Source organism: Mercenaria mercenaria, chromosome 18 (assembly GCF_021730395.1).
Source record: "Mercenaria mercenaria strain notata chromosome 18, MADL_Memer_1, whole genome shotgun sequence".
Taxonomy (NCBI): Eukaryota; Metazoa; Mollusca; class Bivalvia; order Venerida; family Veneridae; genus Mercenaria; species Mercenaria mercenaria.
The window spans coordinates 4,576,555-4,600,304 of NC_069378.1; the positions used below are offsets into that span (position 1 = coordinate 4,576,555).

The 23,750-nt window shown below is 34.8% G+C and overlaps 1 protein-coding gene across 1 annotated transcript; it reads left to right on the plus strand.

Annotated features, from left to right (window-relative positions):
• Positions 1-233: 233 nt before the first annotated feature.
• LOC123537854 (plasminogen-like) lies at positions 234-16,123 on the plus strand. The gene is made up of 7 exons (XM_045321728.2): positions 234-519; positions 4,772-4,993; positions 5,481-5,657; positions 8,018-8,101; positions 9,957-10,112; positions 11,329-11,514; positions 15,314-16,123. Exons 1-7 carry the CDS (start codon positions 312-314, stop codon positions 15,379-15,381), a joined length of 1,101 nt encoding a protein of 366 aa, XP_045177663.2. The 5' UTR covers positions 234-311; the 3' UTR covers positions 15,382-16,123.
• Positions 16,124-23,750: the final 7,627 nt, after the last annotated feature.

Genomic DNA, 23,750 nt, shown 5'->3' on the forward strand with positions numbered 1-23,750 from the left:
AACCTTAAGAATCAAAAATGATTAAGAATCAAAAATGTATGTACTCAATGCCTTTTCAACACTTTTGATTATTTTTTGAATGGTAGATAGCAAGGGGAATTGTATGGCAAACGGTGTCCATGCTTGCTTTATACAACTTACAAAACATACAAAACACGTGAACATAAAACAAAGAGTATAGAACCATGTCCTTATTACAACCATAGAAACACGATAACGTTGCGATTTTCTCACAAACTTGAATTGCTGCAGTTCAAGTCTAATTCCAGATGTAAAAGTTACAGCTGAGTTTAATATTAAACACTGGAACAATGTTGGCCGTATATATTTTAATTGTTTTCTTCAACATCTGGATGATTAACTGCGATGAAATGTGTGCTTGCCAGGAGATCAATGCCCTGAAAGAGACAATCCGAGAAGAAATGTTAGATCGCAGACTGGAAGCTACAAGAATGTTGGCGAAGATTCACAAATTAGAAGCAACTCAAAAATCGCAACACGGAGCATCTGACTGTACAGGTAAGATATATATGTGTGGATAGAACAACAATTAATATTTGCTGATCTAACTTTAATTGACAAGGGGCGTATTCGTTAATTGTGATTATAAAACGAATTCATTCCACATGCAATAAAGTCGTTTTCTTGTTATTCATGCTATAAAATGAAAGCAAAATGAACCGAAGCAAAAGCTGTCGAGCAAACCAAACGTTTTAGTACTGTCGTATAATTATGGAAATTAAAAAAGATTAAGAGATTGAGCACGATTTTTCAATATTTTGTACTCTCCAAGTATACGCATCCATAAAATAGCGCTTTAGAAACTGATCGAATATTTTACTTAAAGGTATACTTGACATAAATTTCATATTTGCAAACATGAATAAATACTATATATAGTTTATGTAAAAGTGAAATCAGCAATTTTTTGTGCATTAACAGTATTGTGCAATAAGTTAAAAAGTAGTACACGTTGTATGTATACATGTATGGCTGAACACAGTATAAATGCGTACTATCACTAAAAACTGGACATTTTTTTTAAACAATCGACATTTAATAATTATGAATGTAGCTCCATATACCCGGTAAATTTACATGTTAAGTAAAGTTAAATATAGAAGGAAATATCTAAATATAGAATGTGGAACGGGCCGTTTGCTGATGTTGATATAACTCGTGGCCCAATCCATTTGTATATGTTACTTTTGTGTTCATTCTATTGTACATATGCCTAATAACAAACACAATGAAATATTATTAAACTAGATCTAAATATAGAATATTTTAGTGATTTCACGTCCATTCAATATCATTTGCGGAAAAGTAGTACGCATATTTGAATTACAATCAGGCCTCATGTTCACAAAATATTTTAAGCCTGAGTTTAAAGCGGCATGCCTCCAGATCGTTCGACAAAAAAAAAAAAGTTTAGATATCTTGAAATAAATGCTATATAGTTTATGTAAAAAGTGAAAATCAACAAGTTTTTGTGTATTAACAGTACCGTGCAATAAGTTAAAAAGTAGTACACGTTATATACATGTATGGCTGAACACAGTATAAATATGTACTATCACTAAAACTGGACTTTTTTTTAAACAATCAACTGTTACTGAATGACATTTAATAATTATGAATTTTGCTCCACATACCCGGTAAAATTACATGTTAAGTAAAGTTAAATATATTTGCTGAGGATTTTCTACATTAGAAGGAAATATCTAAATATAGAATGTGGAACAGGCCGTTTGCTGATGTTGATATAACTCGTGGCCCAATCCATTTGTATATGTTACTTTTGTGTTCATTCTATTGTACATATGCCTAATAACAAATACAATAAAATATTATTAAACTAGATCTAAATATAGAATATTTTAGTGATTTCACGTTCATTCAATATCATCTACGGAAAAGTAGTACGCATATTTGAACTACAATCAGGCCTCGTGTTCACAAAATATTTTAAGCCTGAGTTTAATAATGCAACTTTATTTGTTCAAATTTAAAGTTTAGAATTTAATGATAATAAATGAATATTTTCAAATGTCTGGAATTTAATCTTGAATTTCGAGGCCATAATATTGTACTGTTACTTAGTAAACGGTAAGATGTAATAGTTATTGTGGCTTGAGGTTGATGTTGAATCATTAATACTTACAGTTAAGATCTTTTCTAGTTATGTTTAGAGACAGACAGACAGACAGAATTGAGGTTTTATGACGAATTTTCCAGCTCTTAAGGAGGAACCATACTACTTTTTTTCAGAGCCCACATTATTGACTGGTACCAACAAAAACTGGAAGATATTTCTGATTTAGATCTGTGTATATTTTTACGTTCAATGTATCAGTGACGTTTCCATGACGTCGCAAACATGACCACTTCGCGCACTTTTGACGTCAGATATACGGGGACAAAATCTGCCTTGAAATTATTGTACCGGCAAAATTTTTTAACGTAAATCTATAAATTATACATGAAATGGAAGCTGACATGAATCTCCAGACGATGATTTAAACCGAATTGCTCTATGTTTTCGCTTAATAAAATGAGAGTCAAAAAACGAGTTTTCTTTTTACTTAACTTTTCCACAAAAAATAGTTTCGCTCAGCATTAAAAAATATCCATCCGTAATTTTTTTACCAAAATTGAATATGTTTTACATAAATATACAGTAAAAAAACGAAAGTTTTACCGTGCCGTTTTGAGGCTATAAGAACTTTTTAAGCATCACTACAGTAACATTTTTCGACGCTGATGCGAATATATGGCCCTTAATTAAGTTGGAATGCGCTTAATTTGAAGTTATTGGGTTTCGTTTCGAAATTTTGATTAATATAAAATTCAGCATATTCCTCATAGGCTGTGTATTTTACTTTTTTTATTTTTCTGTAACTTCTTTTCTCTGCAAACCTTCAAAAACGGCCATTGACGTCCATTTTTGATGAACCGCGTTTTCACGTCCATCGGACGATTTTTGTAAATCGTTCTGTTCATTCTACAAAAATCGATTTACTTGCTACTCATCATATTTTCATTTAAAAATGTCTTTACAATGGTGTATAATTTATGGAGATCATTTCAACGTAAAAATCGATATTTACGTTAAAGTGACGTCAGAGCGACAAATATGACGTTGAGTTTTAAAAAAAAAGTTTGCTTTAATCTTGTCTCATGTAAAACCCAAACGATAAAATTTGTGAAAAAAAACTAACATGATGATGAAGATTTTATTTTCTATCAATTTATGGAATAAAATTATGGGGTCACCGAATTCATTTTCGCGTAAAATTACATTACGCCACCCCTACCCCCAAATCACAACATAGCTATATTTACGTGTTTTTCTGATATATATCTTTTCAAATCTTAGTATTCTACACTCTCATTCATCACATGCTCACTACAGACGTGAAACGAATCTTGGTTCGTGAAAAAGAGGGTTTTCTTTTCAAAAGAGATATTTATTACTTTAAAACTGGCGGCCGGTGCGAAATGGTTTCAATGCAGATTTTATTTTACATATGCCAATGCAATTAACTTTGCGTAAAATACAGATCATGTTAATTTTTTTAAATCGCTTTAGATGTATTTCTTTATAGGAAGCACACTATGTACCCGGATAATCCTAACTCTGTTCAGCGACCCTAACCCAGTGCCAACATGGCGGATGTAAAGCCGGTACAACTCTTTTTCTGTGTAATTTCAATGTATAAAGGGATGTTTCGGTTGTTATATCTGTCTCCATTGATCAAATGTATATTTATTTCAAAATGTATCATGTTAAATAAATCAATCCTTATGTTTTCAGGTGGAATACCGATGAACAAGGCAAACTTTTCAATGAAAAATTTTACAAAAAATCTTTAAAAATACTTATATGCTTTTGATGCCTCTACTATTTTGTTGTTTGAAAGCAAAAACATACTGCTTTATAGGCCCGTTTACACTATGTTGTTAACCCACTACATGTTGACACAATACATGTTCAGATGTACTGACAGCGAGAAAAGGGATAAAAACCTAACTTCGAGTTGATAAAAATCGAACTCAGTTTACATGAGGAAAGGATAAAAACTTAACTTACACGAAATCGCGGGAAGGATAAACACTGACTAGTATTCTATAGAAATGAATTAGTTGACATGTACAAGGTCTGATTATTTTACACCTTACTTTATAAGCGGTATTGTCTTCAAACTTTGTCATTAATTTTATAAGCTGCTATATGTATGCCCACTACAGTCAAACATTTTTTCATAATTTTAATATTATGCAAATAGCATTGTTTGCAAAAATCTGGATAAACCCTCAAAAACAATTCAATATCAATGTCAAAATTATTATATAATTTGTAAGAAATTATTTAATACCACCGACGTTCGAAGTTCTGCAAGCCCAACCCTCTCTCCCTCCATCTCTCTCTTTCTCTCTCTCACACTGTTTCAGAAAAAGTGCGTTAAAATTTGTTTCAAATTTTGTATATCTTATAGTGTAAGAGATTTGGTGCTATTGGAGTATTCTGATATTGTTTAAATGGGATTAGATTTTTGATTAATTATTAAATATGATATTTTTCAGATGGTAATTAGGGAAGAAAAGTGTGAGTGTATGTGGGGGGGGGGGGGGGGGGGCATGGACTGACAGGGCAGGGGTGTGAAAATCCACACATTTTTTCACTTGTCCAAGGTACACATACAGGCATTTTGCTTCATGTTATTGTTATTGCGGCTTGAAGTTGATGTTGATTTATCTATACTTACAGTGCGACTCGATAAGATGGATACAAAGATTTCAGATTTGGACAGAAAGCTTAATGCATCGACTAGAGAGATGCATGAAGAAAATATGATTGCAATTGTGGAGAAAGCGTTGACGTCCGAGAAACAAGAATGGACAGAATCCAAGTCTGATCTAGAAAGTCAGATGTCTGCTATTACAGACATAGTTGCAGAATATGAGGAGTTGATCCCGAAAAACAAAACAGGTGATCGCCATTTTTATTCGTCAAGTCAGTAGAACCTGTACTACGCGCAAACTCGTATTTACCTAGGCCCTGTGTACGAAATGTGAAGAATACTACACAATGTATCATAATGTTAATTGATTAAAAGAAATACTAGGAAATTAACAACATGTGTATTAAGTTATAAATGACATATATATGTCCTAAAAATTTATTTACTTGACGTACCAAAGAATTTTTGTTTCTTTTTCAGAATGAAATGTCCTCATTTCCTTATATTGATTAGGTTTATTTGTATTCGTTTGGAATGATGCCGTAAAAAGTGAAAAATATATTGAAATGAATTTATGTTAAAATATCAACATCATGAACGATAATGCGTGATGTATTTCTGGATTAGCGCCTTGAGGCTTCGGCCACTCTTGCATATTAAAATAGAAGCAAATAAACAAACATGTTTCAAATAGTTTTGCTGTTTTGATAAATGTGTCCTATATATTTTTTCTAGGATGTTTCAGCGGCAGGGCAAGAGATTATACAGGTACCAAAAGCACCACAGCTTCAGGGTATCAGTGCCAAAGCTGGGGCAGCCAAAAACCACATGAACACAAATACAAAGAAAAACAGTTTTCAGATTGTTCCTTCTGTCAAGCGAAGAATTACTGTAGAGACCCTGGAAATGATGGTAGGTGAAAAAGTACAGAATTCAGATCAGACAGCTCTGTAATGGTAAAAACAAAATAAAAGTGTTGACAGCAGGCGTTTATAATTATAAAAGTACTATATCTATTTTATGCCTGCGTTTGAAACGAAATGTACATCTTACTTTACAAAGTAACAAAAGAAAAAAGATAATAATTTGGCATATTAGAACATACAACAAAATGTCCTGCTTGGGGTCTAAATTTGTTCTAACGCATCACATTATTTTATCTGTATATGAGCCGCGTCATGAGGAAACCAACATAGTGCGTTTGCGACGAGCATGAATCAAGACCAGACTGGGCATCCTGCAGTCTGGTCAGGATTCATGCAGTTCGCTAACAGTTTCTCTAATTGCAATAGGCTTTGAAAGCGAACAGCATGGATCCTGATCAAACTACGCGGATGCGCAGGCTTGTCTGATCCATGCTCGTTGCAAATGCACTATGTTGATTTTCTCATGGCGCGGCTCATATATGTTTTAGGCCAATAAATGATGATATAAAAAATAAAAATTGGAAACTCCACAAGGCAAGCTATATAACATGTTGTGTATCTCATACAATACCTGTTTGTGTAGAATTTCAACTTGGCAAGGTACTGTGAAAAGGAATAGTTCATTTCAACTGCTTGCTTCAAACGCCCAATCCTAGCAGTCACTAGTGTATGCATTTCAAAGAATTACACTGTCATATTTTTGCTTATCAACTTTCGCTGAAAAAGTCTGAACCATTCTGTGTCAACTGCTGAGTAGTAGACATTAAAATGTGTCAGACATTGTATATTACACTACGATTTGCTATGACCGTGCCTTATCGAAGTATATATACACAGTTTTTAATACGTTTCAAAATTATAAGAAAAAAACATTTTACTAAAATTAAAATAAGAGTTCACTACTGGTTGGCGACCCAGAATTTCGGACGACCCAGAAAATCGAACAGTCGCGTAAACGCTTATTTTGGCGTAATTTTTTATCATTTCTTGACAAGTACACAGACTCTTGCATTATGTGCAACATCATCTGCAATAATTGCAAATCAGTAAGTTAAACTTTCAAAAATGGAATATTTACATTTGTTCACGAAATGTTGTGACAGCTCTCACAGGGGGAAGCTGCATGTGCTTTCAGTGCGCATGCGCATACATGTTTTGATGCCCCAACATTATTCAAGGGGAACTCATCTACAATCTGCTAAATGCCGAAGAGAAAATTGCGTGTTATAAAACAAGTATCAATGTTTCCCATTAATACCACGAGTTAAATGCGTTTAAACCAAATTGTAATACCTAAAATTTTGTGTCGTATGTAGGCCAGCTGGATTTTTCGAACTCTCAGCAGCATTAAACATTTACAGTTGAATGTAAACAAGGTTAACAATACTTAAAATGTCTTTTTATCATTAAAACCGACCTAAACGTGATTCTGCCGAACAGAAGTGATGATAATTAGTTTTTTCCTACTGTCCGATTTCTGGGTCCTGCAACACGCTGAAAACGTTAAATTTACGTACCCTCTTTCGGGCCTCAGTGACGTGCTCAGTTTATTTTTATAAACAAACAAATTTGTGTTTAGCGACACCGAAGAACTGAACTTGATTCAGGTATAATTTCATGAATGTTGAATTAAAAATTAAAATATGACAGATGAAAAGGTTGTGAAATTGTCCGAATCTGGGTCGGCAACCAGTAAAGTTGTAAACGATCTGAATACGTTAGTTTGTCTTTTGCTGTAAAATATGTCGCTTAAAATATTCAATTTCTTATTTGTTTTCAAATTATCATCAAATGCAAACGGCTATATCAAGTACCTGACCACTCAGTTCCCTTTAGACTGGAAGATATTATGTTGGTATAAGATTTCTCGCAAGAAGGAAGAGAAAATGAAAGAGAAAGCAGCCGCCTTGAAACAAATGCAAAAAAAAAAAAAAAAACGTATTTCTAAATTATTCATAAATCTATGTTGTCAATGTTCACAATGATCTTATGTTCTCTGGTAAAAAAGTTTTTTTTAACTCTTGTCATGCTGGAAACACCTGATTCTGTCTTTGCGACTAGTGTAGATCATCCGTGCAGTCTGATCGAGAGCTGCACTGTTCGACATTCAGTCAGTATCTTTTTGGTAAGCACCCCTATTAATAGTTAGTGGAACTGCCCAAACTGAAGGATGAACAAGTTCATTATAGAAATTTAGCAGGGAAAGAGTTAAGATGTTTTATTTCTTACTATCCATTCCGGTTAGATACAACACTAAACAAATTTTGGATGGTTATTGTTATCATACTGGTTTTAAAGATGTAGATCTAATACATATCTAAATAAAGCGTATAATTTGTTATTTAGGGTTTCTGTGGTGCTATACAATTGATCCTGATAAACGCTGGGAAGGATGTGGTATTCCATGGTGTGAGGAACCTGAAAGAAATAGTAAGTATTGTATAAAAGTGTTCAAGTGAGAATGAAAATTACTAAACAATTCAGCAGCACTTCATTAAAAGACTACATAATGTACTAGGTTATTTTGCACTACCAAACAAGGGCAATAGTGCAATAAAAACAACAACGTTCAACGACAATTGCACCATCACGCTATATAACAGCGTATGAATGAATAAGTACATCATAAAAATATAATGCGCTAATTGTCGGATTGTCACCTGGTCCGAAAACTTATATACATGCAACATTTAACAATCCTCGCGAGGTTTTTGAGTCGATAATTATCGTCTTAATTTTCGCATATCTTTCTTAATTCTCGCATTAGGAATTTGAAAATTCCGCGAAAACCAGTTTCACAATTAGTAAAACCTCGCATTGTCGCACTGTCGCTCGGGATAAAATTTCTCGACAAATTGATCGATAATGATGATTGATAATTATCGCACTGTCGCGTGTTGGTGAGGTGAGAATTAAAGTAGCACGAACAGGGTTCCGTATGAAAACAAAAGTCGCATTCAAGATTCTAGATTCAAGATAATTTGAGCCGCGCCATGAGAAAACCAACATAATGGCTTTGCGACCAGCACGGATCCAGACCAGCCTGCGCATCCGCGCAGTCTGGTCAGGATCCATGCTGTTCGCTAACAAAGCCTATTGCAATTAGGCCGTAAGCGAACAGCATGGATCCTGATCAGCTGGTCTGGATCCATGCTGGTCGTAACGCCACAATGTTGGTTTTTTCATGGCGCGGCTCATTTATTTAGGCAATTCTACTGGTCTACATCCAGGGATCACGCACAGGGATGAGCTTGTCGAAAACTTTGTGCATGGACCTGTTTTTAGCTGAAGGGGATTCAATTGTAGCATTTTTCTCACGGTTTTAAAATATTTGTTTCATGCCTGTATGTCAAAATATGCACATGATAGCTTATGTCAGACGCGCGATGTGAGCCAATGCGAATCTACCACGCCCAAGGATTGTGGGTAAGGAAATTCCGTCCTGTGTTAGATTTTACTATTAACTAGAAATGCAAGTATTTTTCTTGCCTAGTACATCTTTGTTGATTTACTGCAGTAGTGCTTTCAATTAAGAAACAGCCGATTTAAGGAAGTGGACCCGTTATGACGATTGGCAATTTTCGTGTGATTACTTAGTCTCGTTAGGCAATTCGGCAATCTTCGGACGTAAATGTAGCACAAAGCGCGCATTGCTTTCCGTAAAACTCCGGAGACTGCCGAAATTTAAAACGAATAATACGTAATTTGCCGATTGCCACTACGGGTCAACTACTTTAAATGTACTCGTAACCAGCTCTATATCAGATGTTGTTTTGCTTCCAGTAAGATTCTAGCATTTTCATTTGTTAAAAGGTGGTCACGTGGTGACCTCCTGTATTTCTTTGTGGGGTCAGTAGATTTTCATGTACTTAAGTGGTCGATGAAAGAAATCAGTAATTAGGTTTATTAGCGACCCTCCACGGAAATATATGTGTGGAAGGTCACTTACAAGTCCAATGATTTGTATTGTACATACAAGCAAGGTATGATATGTGCACACTTATTGTTTCTTATTACTAATTGCAATTTTGTCGATTGTACATTATCAGCAGTTTTATCAGTGAACCGATCGCGAAACTTGTATTTGTAAATAACTGTTTTGCAACTTCGGACTTGGAATGATCTTTGTACTTGCTAGTAAATCTTTGCTTTGAGTGACACATTATATCCGGGTAGACACATTATGTTCTGATTACTGTGTTATATATAACAAAGGTGTCTCATGTAGTCTTCTATTTTGCCTTCTTTCGTAATATTAATAGATTTACATTTCCTATATTATCAGATAATACCTTTGACTGTTACATCATCACTGCCGAAGACAGGAGAAGCGGTAAATCAGACAAGGAATTGTGTGAGAGCAATGTGAATCGATTTGAAGTCAATGCTAACACAACATACACCATTTCTGGGTGCAAGGACTGTTGCTGTCAGTCAAGAGGTATGTTCTGCTTCCCCTATGTAATGTTTCAGAATGTTGGAACAGTAAAGAAGTTAAGTACAAAGAACCCGAGGAAACCAAGTAAATAATAGCTTGACACAGTTCATGTGAGCTAATGAAATGTGGAACATCCATCCCGCTTCCTACCAACGGCTTAAGAATTATGTTTTATATACATATTGATAGGTCTCGTGTGATTGACTCATGGAGTACATTCATTTTTATTGCAATAAAATTCCGCTTAATTAAGCCGTTGCTCTGCCGGTGCGAGGGGTATTGCAAATTTCATTACCTATCATGTCAGTCAAATCAAGTCTGCTATCATGTCAGTCAAATCAAGTCTGCTATCAAATCAAGTCTGCTATCATGTCAGTCAAATCAAGTCTGCGATCATGTCAGTCAAATCAAGTCTGCTATCATGTCAGTCAAATTGCTATCATGTCAGTCAAATCAAGTCTGCGATCATGTCAGTCAAATCAAGTCTGCTATCATGTCAGTCAAATTGCTATCATGTCAGTCAAATCAAGTCTGCGATCATGTCAGTCAAATCAAGTCTGCGATCATGTCAGTCAAATCAAGTCTGCTATCATGTCAGTCAAATTGCTATCATGTCAGTCAAATCAAGTCTGCTATCATGTCAGTCAAATCAAGTCTGCTATCATGTCAGTCAAATTGCTATCATGTCAGTCAAATCAAGTCTGCGATCATGTCAGTCAAATCAAGTCTGCGATCATGTCAGTCAAATCAAGTCTGCTATCATGTTGCTTGGTTGCGTTCTATGCTGCCAAAGGATCTCTTCACAAATTTTATTAATTATCACAGCAGCAGTCTTTATGTTCCCTGTGGCGTCTGTAAAAGTCTCCATGTACTTGGTATTTTCTGGTCCTAATGGATCATGGAGTACATTCACTTTTGCTTTAATCGAATTCCGCTTATGTCGGTGCTCTAGCGGCGTGAGAGGTGTTGCACGTTACATTACCTATCATGAACAGACTCAGTTAAACCGAGTCTGCTATCATGTTGCTTGGTTGCGTTTTGTGGTTCCAAACGATCTTTTCACAGATTTTTTCAGTATGCAGAAAACTGTAGCAATATATAAAATTGTCACAAAAAACTGTAAATTACCATTTATTTCTAATGATTTATATATGTATTCACCATAGAACAAATTGCCAACTGTTTGAATATCATACACATGAACTGTCATTTGTTATAGACTGCCATCCATCAGAATGTCCCGAGTGCTACAGTGGTACCTGGCATCGCGCAGTATCGGGCCGGGAGTGTCAGCGATGGGATAGCCAGGAGCCACACAAACACAAGTTTAATGAAATTAAGATGTTTCGGAGGGAAAAAACAGTAGCTGCAGCTCACAACTACTGCCGGGATCCGTCAGAATCAGGTCTGTATTATATTTTAGAATAAATATGAGAAAATGTATTAATATTGGATAGCGGCTCAATCTAAGATTTCTGAGACAGACACAAACAGGTAAACTGTGGTTAATCATTTGCAATAATTAAAAACAACTGCTGAACGATGACTGTGTTTGTTTAAAGTTTGCAAATTGATACAATCGAACTGATCCCCGAAAAAAATATGTAGTGCTTATTGTCTTTGATTATAATATGTGAGTTCAATATGTGTTTGTGTAGTGGCATAAGCAAAGTTTTGTATATGAGAAGGATAGTGAAATTAGAAAGGTTTTGTATATGACAAGGACAATGACATTAGCAAAGCTTTATGAATCATTTTGACAAAGAAAGTGACATTAGCAAAACTTTGTGTATGACAAGGATAGTGACATTAGCAAAGCTTTGTGTATGACAAGGACAGTGACATTAGAAAAGCTTTGTGTATGACAAGGACAGTGACATTAGCAAAGCTTTGTGTATGACAAGGATAGTGACATTAGCAAAGCTTTGTGTATGATAAGGATAGTGACATTAGCAAAGCTTTGTATATGACAAGGAAAGTGACATTAATAAAGCTTTGTGTATGACAAGGACAATGACATTAGCAAAGCTTTATGTATGACAAGGAAAGTGACATTAGCAATGCTTTGTGTATGACAAGGACAGTGACATTCGCAAAGCTTTTTGTATGACAAGGAAAGTGACTTTAGCAAAGTTTTGTGTATGAAAAGTATAGTGGCATTAGCAAAGTTTTGTATATGACAAGGAAAGTGACATTAGCAAAGCTTTCTGTATGACAAGGATAGTGGCATTAGCAAAGCTTTGTGTATGACAAGGAAAGTGACATTAGCAATGCTTTGTGTATGACAAGGGTAGTGACATTAGCAAAGCTTTGTGTATGACAAGGATAGTAACATCAGCAAAGCTTTGTGTATGACAAGGAAAGTGACATTAGCAAAGCTTTGTGTATGACAAGGATAGTGACATTAGCAAAGCTTTGTGTATAACAAGGATAGTGACATTAGCAAAGGTTTGTGTATGACATGGAGAGTGACATTAGCAATGCTTTATGTATGAAAAGGGCAGTGACATTAGCAAAGATTTGTGTATGACAAGGATAGTAACATCAGCAAAGCTTTGTGTATGACAAGTAAAGTGACATTAGCAAAGCTTTGTGTATGACAAGGATAGTGACATTAGCAAAGCTTTGTGTATAACAAGGATAGTGACATTAGCAAAGGTTTGTGTATGACATGGACAGTGACATTAGCAATGCTTTATGTATGAAAAGGGCAGTGACCTTAGCAAAGATTTGTGTATGACAAGGATAGTAACATCAGCAAAGCTTTGTGTATGACAAGTAAAGTGACATTAGCAAAGCTTTGTGTATGACAAGGATAGTGACATTAGCAAAGCTTTGTGTATAACAAGGATAGTGACATTAGCAAAGGTTTGTGTATGACATGGACAGTGACATTAACAATGCTTTATGTATGAAAAGGGCAGTGACATTAACAAAGCTTTGTGTATGACAAAGACTGTAACATTAGCAAAGCTTTGTGTACGACAAGGATTGTGACATTACCAAAGCTTCATGTATGCCAAGGACAGTGACATTAGCAAATCTTTGTACATGACAAGGATAATGAAAACTTTATGTATGACAAGGATGGTAATATTAGGAAAGTTTTGTGTACGACAAGGATAGTTACATAATCAAAAGATTATGTATGACATGGGGGACTGATTAGCAAAGCTTTGTGTATGACAAGGACAGTTACATTAGAAAAGTTTTGTTAATGACAAGGATAGTAACAGTAGTAAAGCTTTATGTTTGACAAGGACAATGACATTAGTAACGCCTTATGTATAACAAGGATAGTGACACTGGCAAAACTTTATATATGAAAAGGATAGTGATTTTAGCAAAGCTTTTTGTTTGACAAGGACAGTGACATAAGTAATGCCGTATGTATAACAAAGATAGTGACATCAGGAAAGCTTTTTGTGTGACAAGGTCAGTGACCTTAGCAAAGCTTTGTGTATGACAGGGATAGTGACATTATGAAAACTTTGGGATGGCAAAGGCAGGGACATTAGCAAAGCTTTTGATATGATAAGGATAGTGACATTAGCAAAACTGTGTGTGTGACAAGGATAGTGACATTAGCAAAGCTTTATGTATGGCAAGGACAGTTACATTAGAAAAGTTTTGTTAATGACAAAGATAGTGACATTAGCAACGCTTTATTTTTGACAAGGACAATGACGTTAGTAATGCCTTATGTATAACAAGGATAGTGACATTAGCAAAGCTTTGTGTATAGCAAGGATAGTGACATTAGCAAACATTAGCAAAGCTTTGTGTATAGCAAGAATAGTGACATTAGCAAAGCTTTATATAGGACAAGGGTAGTGACATTAGGAAAGCTTTATGTTTGACAAGAACGGTGACATTAGTAATGCCTTATGTATAACAAGGATATTGACATTAGCAACGGTTTATGTGTGATAAGGACAGTGACAGTACCAAAGCTTTTTGTGTTACAAGGACAGTGACCTTAGCAAAGCTTTGTGTGTGACAAAGAAAGTGACATTAGCAACGCTTTATTTTTGACAAGGACAATGATGTTAGTAATTAGTGATGTTCCGATTGTCGCCGACAATCGATTGTCGATCATTTAATGAGCCAAAGTCGCCGACATCGATTATGAACTTGCATAATCTATTATTTGACACTTAGGCTAGTTTAAAGCATATTCGGGAGTTACGCATCTTTTTGGTGGTATTTCCTCTTTAGGCTCATTTCTTTTCCACTCTTCAAAACGGAGGCAAAGCATATTGCGTTCGATCAAAATAATAATGCAATCAAAGCTATAGTCCCCTATCCAGGGAATACTATACCACCAGTTTGGATTCTACAAGATATGTAAAAGTGCAGCAGCGAAAGAAAATTAAAAAAATGGGGATTGTGTTTGCAGATTATGCAGTAAAGACCGCAAATAATGGTACCCCGCCCACGTTCGTAATATTGCAGGGCATTGAAGTTTGAACCAATAATAAAATGTACAAATAGGTGTTTTAGGTCTGACAGCATGGTCAGTTTCTCAGGGACTCCTGAGAGACCCAAAGCCGTTTGGGTGCAAATCATATAAATATGCCACATTATACCTCAATAAATAAAAATACTTTTTAATTAGCCACATTGGTATCTGCACACAAGGGCTAAAACTTCACACACAAATTACATTACTCCTGCTAAATATATGCTGATACAGTGAGTCAAGTGAGCTAATGGTTAATAAGCTACAGATGGTTCAGTGTGAAAGTCCGATTATTTTCCGATTAATCGCTCAGAAGGCTTTCCGATTATATCCGATTAATCGATTATCATTATGCTGTCCGATTATCATCACTATTAGTAATGCGTTATGTATAACAAGGATAGTGACATTAGCAAAGCTTTATATATGACAAGGATAGTGACATTAGGAAAGCTTTATGTTTGACAAGAACAGTGACATTAGTAATGCCTTATGTATAACAACGATAGTGACATTAGCAAAGCTTTGTGTGTGACAAGGACAGTGACAGTAGCAAAGCTTTTTGTGTGACAAGGACAGTGACCTTAGTAAAGCTTTGTGTGTGATAAGGATAGTGACATTAGTTCCATAAGTTTTAGTATTTAAAGCCGAATATCTGGCCATATATTCCTCTAAATTGTTAAAACGGGACTAAAGATTCAAACACGTTCTGGAACTTATATTATCTCTTTGTTAATTACAGGGTACCTATGGTGCTATACAATGGACCCTAATCAAAGATGGGAAAAGTGCGACATACGTGAATGCTAGTTCATGGTGTTTACGAGTTATGATCAACAGTTACTGTTTGTTTTTGTGTATATTTTTCTTCTCAACAATAATTATAACCAGAACGATGTAACTAACACAGTGACAATGTGTAATTAGGTTTTTGTATAGTAAATCGACGTCCCATAAATATAAGGCCCTTAAGACCTATTCAGAAACTTTACTGAAAGAACCATAACTGAATATGAATTCATAGTTGTGTAACCATGTTCATTGAACAAAAATGGCATTGCTTTAACAACGTAAGTTCGTATTTGTTACTTACGACCATTTTTGGTCAGTTTTAAAAAATATAAAAATGTATACTGAAAGAAACGGTCATTTCTGCTGCTTATAATCTTTTAAGTTAGCGTATTATGTGATTCTACTTTAACAATAATAATCATAAAGTAAATTGGTCTTAAGTAGAAGTAACGACCATTTATTTTGGACTGTTGTTCAAGGGCGTATATACAATTACTTCAGCTGGATGAATATATTACAACTGGTACTGTCAGTATTTAATAGTTTTAGCTTCGGTGAATAATCGGTATAATGAAATCTACAATATGTAGTTTGCTAAAAATACTCTTTTTCTTCTACGACCTTTTATTTATGTGACGTGGAAATGTTTATGCTCTTCATACATTGCTGCTTGTCTGTCTAAACTGTATATGACGTTGTTGGCTTTCATACCAACTATTATCTTCTTTTATAAAAAATATTCTCTTTGTTTCAAACGCAATGATTTGTTTCATCTTCTTTTTTTCCCATTCAAATTATTTTAATAGTAACGTTTACAATCACGGGCAAACCAGCAGAAAGGTACATTTGAAAGTTTAAAGTAACTCTTCAAAATTAAGATACATTATCATAAAATAGAAATCCGTTGTACATACTGAAAGCACTCACTGGAAATAGGTTGAAGCATTTTATTTTATTGACTAAAATTGATAAAGGATCGTTGCGAGTCCAAACCAAAAATTGAAATACCCAGAGTTGAGAGTTTACACGCGCCAAGAAAACCATTCCAATACATCAATTACTGTAACAATGGTTTAGACTAATGGAGACTCCACTCAACTGTATAACTTCCCTCTTTTCAACGTCCCCCCGCGCCCCCTCAAGGCAAGGCAATATGTAACACTGCATTTTTAGCCTTGAATATCCCGAAAAGCTTATATAAAAGGAATTTGCAGCACAGAATAGGCGAGTATATTGACCAGAGGCAGATGCGGAGATATAAACATTAATACAAATATGCTATACACGTTTGTATGGCTTGAGAAATGACATATGAATAAAGTAATGTAATTCATCATTATTAACGGTGTCCGTGCATGTTACTCCCTATGTGCCCCTGTTTCCATAAATAAACTCTACGTGTGTTTGAGATGATCCGGTATTTATTCTGGCTTTCAGATCCAGTAGGTATCTTTGCGTAATGACCAAATAACATTTGACAAGAACCTAGCTTGAAATACACCTTATTACCATTTAACAGCTTAAAACTCCTTTATTTATCTACAGGTCAGAGGTCAAAATGGCACAATATGTAGCATACAGTATAAAAAAAATTCAACTGTACTTAGTTCATACGAGACATTGATCACGTTTCATTTGCCACATTTTAGGCTAGTACGATATTTATATATTAAAACACTTTACTGTAAAAAGGTTTCGTTAGTTTAAACATATTTTATTTCAGTAATACATGAAACATTTACAGAACAATTAATTAAGGAATTGGACAGAAAGCTATATCAGCTTACGGTTGTCCTCTCCTTATTGGTACAATTACATATTTTTTCATGGCATAACTGATTGTACATGAATACAGTAATATATTAAAGAAGAAAAAAACAAAAAAAACAATGACATATTTCAACAAAACAGTATTGATTTGCATATCTAAAATAAATAATATTGTTACGTAAGATTCATTAAGATGTAAGAGTCTTGAAGCAATACATATAATAGAACCATTTTGAAAAAGGTTGTGAATTAACATTAACGAATGTCATTAAGAGGGGTATTGGATACTAATTGAAATTGAAAGTACAAAGTAAAATAATAATACATTATTATGAAATATAGAGTATAAACAAAAAAAAAAACATAGAAAAGATGAAAGGATGAACGGATAAGGTACAGTGTGAAAAACAAATAAATAAATAATAGCCAAATCTTGTTTACTCTATTGGATTTCAACAAGTATAGATAATATCAGGGAAATGTAGCGGGTATGAACTTGCTATCTATGAAACAGTACATAATTTTATCTCTAGAATCGTTTCGTTTCTCTTATGTATTTTTGGACAGCAATAAAGATCGATATATTGGTGTCGAGAGATAATGAACTATTACCCTTGACGATGACATTGATGGAAGGGTTACAGAACTGGGAAATAGTGGTTAGTAGATCAGTGCGTAGATTTGTGTATTTTGGACAGACAAGGAAGTAGTGGTAAGAGTTTTCTATTTCACCGCATTCGCACAAAGGAGAGTCAATGATATTTTTCTCAAATAAATCAGATGATAGAGAGCTGCAGTGGGTACGCAATCTTGTATGAAGGACTTGCAGTTTGCGGTCACCAGAATAGAAGTAACCGGGAACATTTGGTAAATCTTTATTTAACATCCGCTTAAATGAAGCAACTGTTGTAGCATTTTGTGTCTGAAGTGAAAGAGCATTAAAATCTCTGATAACAGAAGGTAAAAATGATTTATAATAAAAGTCAGTATGTGTAAGAATGTATTGCGTGTCATTAGCATTTCTTAATGGATAACGATGATCACTACCAACTAAAGACGGGACAAGATCTGAAAGATATTGCGGGGTAAGATGGTTTTTCATTTTATAAAAAAGAATAAGTTTATGTTTGTATCGTCTGTTCTCCAAAGATTCCCACCCAACCTCCCGCATGAGTTTGTCAATAGATACAAGTTTTGTTGATCCGGTAATAATTCTGGCCACTTCATGTTGGATTTGTTCTAGCTCTCGTTTTTCATACTGATTACAGTTGTCAAATAATACATCACCATATTCCAGAATTGGTCTTATGAATGATATATAGATAACTTCAAGTGACCTTCTATCAAGCTGAAATTTTAATTTTTTCATAGTATTAATCCTTTTCCAAGCTTTACTTTTTATGTATTCGATGTGTGCGGACCAGCGCAGGTCGTGTGAGAGATTGATACCCAAGTGTTTGTGATTACGGACTTCATTAATTTGTGTGCCTTGCATTTGAATTGGGCAATGATTAATATTTCTTTGTGTTTTACGTGATATTAGTAAAGATTCTGTTTTGGAAGGATTAAATTTCACCAACCATCTTTCTGCCCAAGAAGTAATTTTTTGTAAGTCAGAGTTTAAGATACTCGAAGCAGTAGCAGGGTTTTCCACTGTAATAAAAAGATTTGTATCATCAGCGAAAAGTCTGATATTTGCTTGGATGTCTATGACTATGTCGTTAATGTAAATAAGAAAGAGGAGGGGCCCAAGAATTGAACCTTGTGGTACACCAGCAGTGATGATCTTATCAGACGATTTGCAACCGGGAAGAACGACTCTTTGTTTTCTGTTGGTAAGGTAAGATGAAAACCATGAAGAGATACGTCCAGAAATACCGATAGAATTCAATTTGAAAATAAGACCCTTGTGCCAGACACGATCGAAGGCTTTACTTATGTCACAAAACACAGCTCTGACCTCTTTACCAGAGTCAATGGTATGTGCAAATAAGTTATAAATGTATGTAAGCTGATTGACAGTGGAGTCACCTGGAACAAAACCAGACTGAAGAGGAGTAAGGATATTATTTTCTCGGAGAAAGTTGAAAGTTCGTTTGAAAACTATTCTTTCAAATACTTTATTGACAGTACTGATAAGAGATATAGGGCGATAATTGTTGACTAATGAAGGATCACCAGATTTAAAGAGAGGACAGACATTCGCTTCCTTCCATATGTCAGGAACTTGAGATGACTGAATAGAATAGTTGAAGAGAGAACAGAGAGGACTACTAAGTTCGTAAGAAAGCTCACGAAGTATTCGATTGTTGATTTCGTCAGGACCAGCTGCCTTCCCCAATGGAAGTGATTGTAATACCAACTCCACATCTGCAGGAGTAATAACGATGTCATCCAGAGTTTGGTCGGAGTCATGAAGCAAGTCGGGAAGAGAAGGAGCTTGGTTTTCATCAATTCGTGTCTGGGCAACAAAAAAGTCGTTCAAGAGATTTGCCTTTTGAGTTTCATCGGATATGATGTTGTCGCCAGAAGAAAGTGGGGGTATTGAGAAAGAAGAATGAGGTTTGATAAAAGATTTTAGACAAGTCCACCAACCCCTCGAGTTTCGATTTTCTTGTTTTAATTTCAGGGCTAAATTATCAACGTGTTGTTTCTTTGCCTCACGGATTTTTGATGTGATTCGATTTCTCAGGTTTCGAAAACGGTCCCAGTGATATGTCGAGTCGGTGTGTTTTGCTTTACGGTAAAGTCGTTTACGTTTTCTGATAAGTAATCGCAGGTCATTCTTGAACCAAGGCGGCTCATTTTCCCGTATTAAAACTTTTCTATTTGGAATACATTTTTTTGAAATATTTATAATTTTACTAGATATGTTATTGGCATATATATTAATGTCATTGTTTTTTAGAGAATCCCAGTCACTCTCAGAGGCCAGTCGTCTAAGAAGATCGTAATTCCCCTGTTCAAAAATCCAACTTGACGGTAAAAGCATAGCCGCTTTGGCTTTTTCAAGTTAAGTAGACAATAGATAGGGCAGTGATACCGGACGTCTTGAGGAAGGAAAGGATCCCCAACACCACTAGAGTGGATAAGATGCTTGCTTGAGGCGAAAATGAGATCAATTGTGGAGGCTGATGACTCTGTATAATGAGTAGGCGAATCTATAGCCTGAAACAAAGACAGCTGAGAACATATATCATGGACTTTTCTGGAGGATACAGTATTCGCTATGTTTAAGTTAAAGTCGCCCATGATTAAAATATTTTCAATTCCTGTATCAATGGCTAGATGCATCGAATCAACAATCAAAGCATGATGAACAGGATCTGTATTAGGAGGTCTGTAAAAAACTCCAAATAGAATGTGCTTGTTGGAAAATACGATTTCAATCCAGATGCATTCAACACCATTAATTTCAAGATCTTGGCGTCTTTTGTAGTGAATATATTCTTTAACATAGAGTATTACTCCCCCGTAATTATCTGCGCGATCCTTCCTTTCGGGATGAGCAAATGAGTTCAGAATGAGATCAGAAGTAGGAGAACGTGGGCCTAGCCAAGTCTCTGAGAAGGAGAGAATGTCAAAATCCATCAGTTCTGCATAAAGTGTGTCGAGTTTTGGAACTATGCTCTGGACGTTATAGTGAACAAAAGAAAGATTCCTAGAAAGGTCAATATAGTCACTTCCAGAAGAGACAGACGATGTAAATGACGTATTAGAGTTACAGGATACAGGTCCTGGATTTTTGTGAACATCACCTGAAAGAAGGATGATTGTAGAAATGTTCCAAAATTGAACAGAAACAAATAGCAATATGCCGGAATAGAAGAATTGGAGAGAAAAGATAACGTTTAAATGATGGTTCTTGCCAGGTGGATGTAAACGACGGTGTACTGGTAAAGATAAGTTTTTGAAAGTCAAGTCATGATCGTTAATACACAGTCTAACGCAAACAGGGATATAATTGATGTAGGTGGATGTGAACAGTACAATTTGTAAAAGAAGAAATCTAAACATGAAGTGAGTACGAAAAGCTCTCATGCTGGTTGATGAGGAATGACTATTTACTCTTACGTTATTGCTGACAATAAGCACAGAAATTCAAAAGTAACCAGCATGAGAGAACAATGTAAATGTAAGTTATATGAAGCGATCAAGATCCAGCAAAACAAATAGTAAGTGTGCGTGTTCATCCTTGAGAATATGCATAGAGAAGAGAAAAAAAGTAATATGAAACCGAGAAACATTGTTTCACGTGATAAAGATAAGAAGTTGGAATGGGTGCAAGTATATGTGTACAATGAATAGAGTAAGTGTAAGGACTTAAGGAAAATTTCATCTCACACTGTGTTGAGAATAGTTTGTTATTAAGTAAAGTGTATTGGAACTACCAGTATTTCAAGCGCATTCAATTAATGCACAGTGATGTTACTGTTTTGTATAAATTATATTATATTATGTTGTTTCCGCATGTTTAAGTAACGCCGCGTTGTAAATAAAGTATTTTATTGTAATATCGCGAAATGTATACTAATAAAGGCTATGTTTCGAAAATATATTAATGTGGGTGAAATTATGAATTTAAAACAGGGATGAATAACTACTGTTCAGTTAATAGTTTAATCGACAGGTTATTTCAACGGACATCAGCTTTATACCTAAATACTAAAGTATAAGTTCAGCGCGGACTAGTTGGGCTGAATATTCTCATTTCAAACCGTTGTTTAAAAAAGGAGCAGTCATAACTTTTACTGTCAACTCATCGAGCTAAAATGTATAATATAGTCATAATGCTCAACTTTATATTGATCAGCGAAAAGAACTGTTATTTTTATGTATTGGTAGAACAAAGTATCCTATGAATTGGTAGAACAAAGCGTAAAGTCTAGATTATCTCATTATACCTGTAAATGTTAAACTCATTATACCTGCAAATGTTAAACGCATAGTACCTGCTACACGTGTATATTAGATTTACATGTTAAACAGGCTCTATATATCGATTAAAAAGTATAATAAGTTTCAAGATCAGCCCTTGTAATTTAGCCAATGCAAGGTTGTGCTAAGTCTATGTCTAGACAGAAAATCACTTTCTAACTGTGAATGCGGGTAGCACGTGCTTATCATGTGTAAATTTACGGCTAAGTATTTACATATTATGATTAACTATGATTACTCGCAGTTCATGAATGAGCGCATTAATCATTCAGGCATAGCATTTGATCACAAGTTGTATTACTACTTGATGAAAGATACAAGTATACTAGTACAAAAAAAAGATAATCATAAACACTAAACACTTCCTTAAAATATGATCATTCAGGCATAGATTCGTTCAGAAATACCAAATAGTTATATGATAAATGTACAAATATAGTAGAAAAGTCATGACTGATGTTAAATATCACAAACGTTTATCAGTATGTAAAACGTGGTCAATCAGGCATATATAAAGTATTTGAATTTGAAGCAATGAATTACAACTTGATATAAGTACAAGTATTCTAGATCTACCAAAAACAAGCATGGAATGTGACAAAAAGTAACCATTAAAAAAAGAAAGGCTTTCGTTGCATATGAGCGAGCACATAGGGAATCTGCTCAATGAATACATATTAGTTAAACAAAAATATATACAGTCAAAATCATGAATGATTTAAATAGATTATATGCGAACATATTAGTTAAACAAAAATATATACAGTCAAAATCATGAATGCTTTAAATAGGTTATATGCGAACAATAGGTTTGTAAAATTGTATGAATGACTAGGCGAAATGATAACCTATAGTATCAAATCTGTCATGCTGTGTGTACAAATTTCAAAGTACGAAATAGTTTAACAACGTGCAAAAGTAGCGGTAAATATATGTCAAGAATATACCTTTGTATACAAAACTTTACAAATCAGTATACTTATTATTGGTTGTATATTCAGTAGCTAATCAAAAATAACGGTCACAGCAACGACCCTACAATAAAATTTTGTAAATTATAAATGTTCTGTTACGCATTGAGGCTACAGGGTGTACTTAAAAAGTTATAACAACACTAACTTCAGTCTTGTTCGAAATTTACCAGCTCGTCACTGCTTGTTATACGGTGAATATTTCCATCAATGCCCTTCACTAAAACAACACCATCTGATGTCCAGCAGCTATCGATTTTGTGACGTTTGACCAGTATTCTAGCAGTGTAGAAGGCAAAACTGCGCTGTTTCGTGAGGTCCTCATTTATATATGTACCAGATAAACCATTCGTTTTTAGGGAAGCCCTTGCCGTGTACATGCGTTGACGAGCCCGGTATGATATAAATTTAACAATTATAGGTCTAGGCCCTCCATGTTGATTCGGTCTACCCACACGATGACATCGGTCAATTTCTGACAGATCCATTTTGACGTTCATTTTTTTTACACGTTTCCAATATTATGTTATCAGTGTTTTCGTTTTTTGATTCAGGTATACCAGTTATTCGAACATTATTGCGACGGCTATATTGTTCAGAGGTGTCAGCAGCGACTTTTAACTGTTTTACACTGGTTTTAAGATTTTCATTTTCCTGCTTTAATTTCAGATTTTCTGTTTCTAGTGAATCTATTTTCTCCTGAAGCCC

Bases quoted from the DNA above. Each gene is read 5' to 3' on its own strand.
- LOC123537854 (XM_045321728.2), top strand. From the start codon at position 312: ATGTTGGCCGTATATATTTTAATTGTTTTCTTCAACATCTGGATGATT. The intron at 5,658-8,017 runs GTAGGTGAAAAA...TTTGTTATTTAG, and splicing joins TAGAGACCCTGGAAATGATG to GGTTTCTGTGGTGCTATACA. The intron at 8,102-9,956 runs GTAAGTATTGTA...CTATATTATCAG, and splicing joins TGAGGAACCTGAAAGAAATA to ATAATACCTTTGACTGTTAC.